The sequence below is a fragment of the Brassica oleracea genome, chromosome C6 (genome assembly GCF_000695525.1).
Source record: "Brassica oleracea var. oleracea cultivar TO1000 chromosome C6, BOL, whole genome shotgun sequence".
NCBI lineage: Eukaryota > Viridiplantae > Streptophyta > Magnoliopsida > Brassicales > Brassicaceae > Brassica > Brassica oleracea.
In genome coordinates this window covers 34696791-34699384 of record NC_027753.1, presented here as the reverse complement: position 1 = coordinate 34699384, position 2594 = coordinate 34696791, and the positions used below count along the sequence as shown (strand labels likewise).

The 2594-nt window shown below is 37.5% G+C and overlaps 1 protein-coding gene across 1 annotated transcript; it reads right to left on the bottom strand.

The window, feature by feature from the left end:
• Positions 1 to 1584: 1584 nt before the first annotated feature.
• On the bottom strand, positions 1585 to 2302 carry LOC106298078. Its single transcript, XM_013734176.1, has 3 exons — positions 2254 to 2302; positions 1964 to 2210; positions 1585 to 1861 (listed from the first exon to the last, which is right to left on the bottom strand). The coding sequence occupies exons 1-3, from the start codon at positions 2300 to 2302 to the stop codon at positions 1585 to 1587; spliced, it is 573 nt and encodes a 190-aa protein (XP_013589630.1).
• Positions 2303 to 2594: the final 292 nt, after the last annotated feature.

Genomic DNA, 2594 nt, shown 5'->3' with positions numbered 1-2594 from the left:
CAGTGGCATTGTGAGTGGAAAGACACCTCTAGAAGCTTATCTTGAAGAACCACCTTTGGACTTTACTAATTTCCAGAGTTTGGACATCCTCGATTGGTGGAAAGATAATGCGCATCGGTATGGTGACTTGGCTGCAATGGCATGTGACCTGCTAAGTATTCCTATCACAACAGTGGCTTCGGAATCTTCCTTCAGTATTGGATCGCGAGTTCTGAATAAATATAGAAGTCGTCTACTCCCAAAAAATGTGCAAGCTCTGATATGCACTAGGAATTGGATCAAGGGATATGAATCTTATGCACATGGTAAATAACACTCATTTTAATTTTATTAAGAGTTCCATTATCCTTTATCCTAAGTAGATAAAATTTCTGATATTTTCAGATGAAGAAATCGATGGTGATGGTGAAGAAGAGAATTTACCATCATTTGAGTCCATTGTTGATGGGGAAGGTGAAGATGAGTAGATGAGCAAGTTTGAAATGTTATTTTGATTTGGTGTTTTGCTGCAATTACAATTTCAGATTTTTTGTTTAAGTTGCTTGGTTTTGTTCTGAGTACTGATTTGGACCATTTGGTGTTTTTATGAAATTTATTTTGGTTGAGACATAGATTTGTACTCGTCTTTAACATGCTATTGATATCAATTCTCATTCCACAAGTGAGTGTATCTGTTGTATGGTGTTTTCTGTGTACTTTGATGAACTTCATGAACTTCAAAAACCAGAAAAAAAAAACAAGAACAATAACAGTATATGTAAAATTTTGTTGAGCTCCAATAGTAGATTCATGTCTTCACGTATCTTCACATTATGTGCACTTAGGTATGTAGTGGAGCAGCATGCAGTGTCGAGACACGTCCTCCTGCACTCCTTTTACGTTCAGCCCGCGGGACGGCTTGTAAGGGACTGTGGACTTGGGCGGTACGGGATTGGGACAGACTTTTGGAGACCGCAGCCCGCGCGGGACGGACCCGCCTGAACCCGCGAGATGACGATCCCGCCGCGGTACGGGACGGGACGGGACGGGACGGGACGGGACGACCTGTTTGACATCACTAGTCACTGCAGAGAAGAAAATTAACAGTTTTTATTAATACACAAAAATAATTAGACATATATATACACCTCATGGTAAACCTCAGTAATACACTTCTTTCCTTCTATATGCATTTTCAATATTGTTATGAAAGACATGTATGCACGATCGATCATCTTGCAACCTTGCCTACAAAGTTTTTAACAAAAAAAAAAAAAAACCTTGCCTACAAAGTGGTAAAAACAGAAAAGAGCAAATATAATTTTATAAGACACTTCTTTCTTTCTTTATATAATTATTATGGTTTTGAGTTTTATTATTATTTTTATTTCTTGATAATGATTGTAGACGTTGAATATCGATTCTCTTATAAGATTTTTAATATCATTTAAATAAAAATTGTTATTCCCAGAGAAATAAGTAAACCCCTACTATTTTCCAACGTAACAATTTCTTCTTTTTGTTCACACAACATAACAATCATCAGATGAAGAACACAAGACACACAAAAAAAAAACAATGAACTGGTGAAGACGTGGAGTTAGGTCAATAATAGACGCATCTAGGGTTCTTCCCAAACAAAGCCGCCTTCATCTCGGAACCTGGTTCGAATCGCAAGGTGACATCGTCACATGCGTATCTCATAGTACCAGTTGTCTTTTCCCTGCAATCAGTGAGATAAAAACGCGTTCCGAACCGCACTTCCTTCTTCTCTTTCATATCTTCAGTTATATCTTTAACTATCAAACCACCAATATCTTCTCCCGAGACACCTGCTGAAACCTTAAGAACCTGAGGTTCACCGTGTTGGAGATCTTTGTACCTGATTACGAAGAAGATTCATCAGTATATAATAATATTCCTAAATTACAAAAATTAATAATATAAATTAAGAAAAGAGAAGAAAAAAAAAGGTACTGCTTACTTTTGTGGGGAAGAGGTAGCAAGAGTAACATCCTTGTACATGAAGGAAGCTTGAAAGTCTCCTTGAAGACATATATAGCGACCAGGAAGATCGCAGGGGATCCGTATCGACACATCCCACTTTGCACTTAAACGAGTGTCTGTGATATTAAGCACCGCGAAATCCATAGAAGCTAGTTCTATCTTCGGAACTGGTTCTTTGCGAGAGGACCCTTTGATAATACAAAAGATCCCAAAAATAATAACGGCTATGCAAAAAACAAAAAACGATCCAGAAAGAGAACCTTTTACACCTCTCTTCTGCAGTTGGCTCCTCGTGATTGCCTTTTTCGATACTCATTTTCTACGGCTGATTGAAGAGAGTAGAAGAGACTTTTTGAAGTGAACGAGGAATGTAAGGATTTTAATCCAACTTTCTGCTTTAGAAAAACAATAATCAAACGTATCTTTTCTTCACTTTCTGAAAAAGAGTTATGAATACAAAGCTAAAATCTTAAGACGAATGCTAAAACGAAAACACCCTCTCTTTAGCTCTCTTTGTCTCAAGTTACTTTCTAGTCGGATGATCTGAATCTTTAGCTATGGGCTATGGCCTCCTTTTATACTAGATCACAGATTGATTGTCCACATAT

What these genes read in the sequence shown, in the direction of transcription:
- LOC106298078 (XM_013734176.1), bottom strand. Translation starts at nt 2,302, where the DNA reads ATGAGTATCGAAAAAGGCAATCACGAGGAGCCAACTGCAGAAGAGAGG. An exon ending in GCCAACTGCAGAAGAGAGGT is followed by an intron (nt 2,211 to 2,253) that starts GTAAAAGGTTCT and finishes TTTTTTGCATAG; the next exon opens with CCGTTATTATTTTTGGGATC. An exon ending in GCTACCTCTTCCCCACAAAA is followed by an intron (nt 1,862 to 1,963) that starts GTAAGCAGTACC and finishes CTTCGTAATCAG; the next exon opens with GTACAAAGATCTCCAACACG.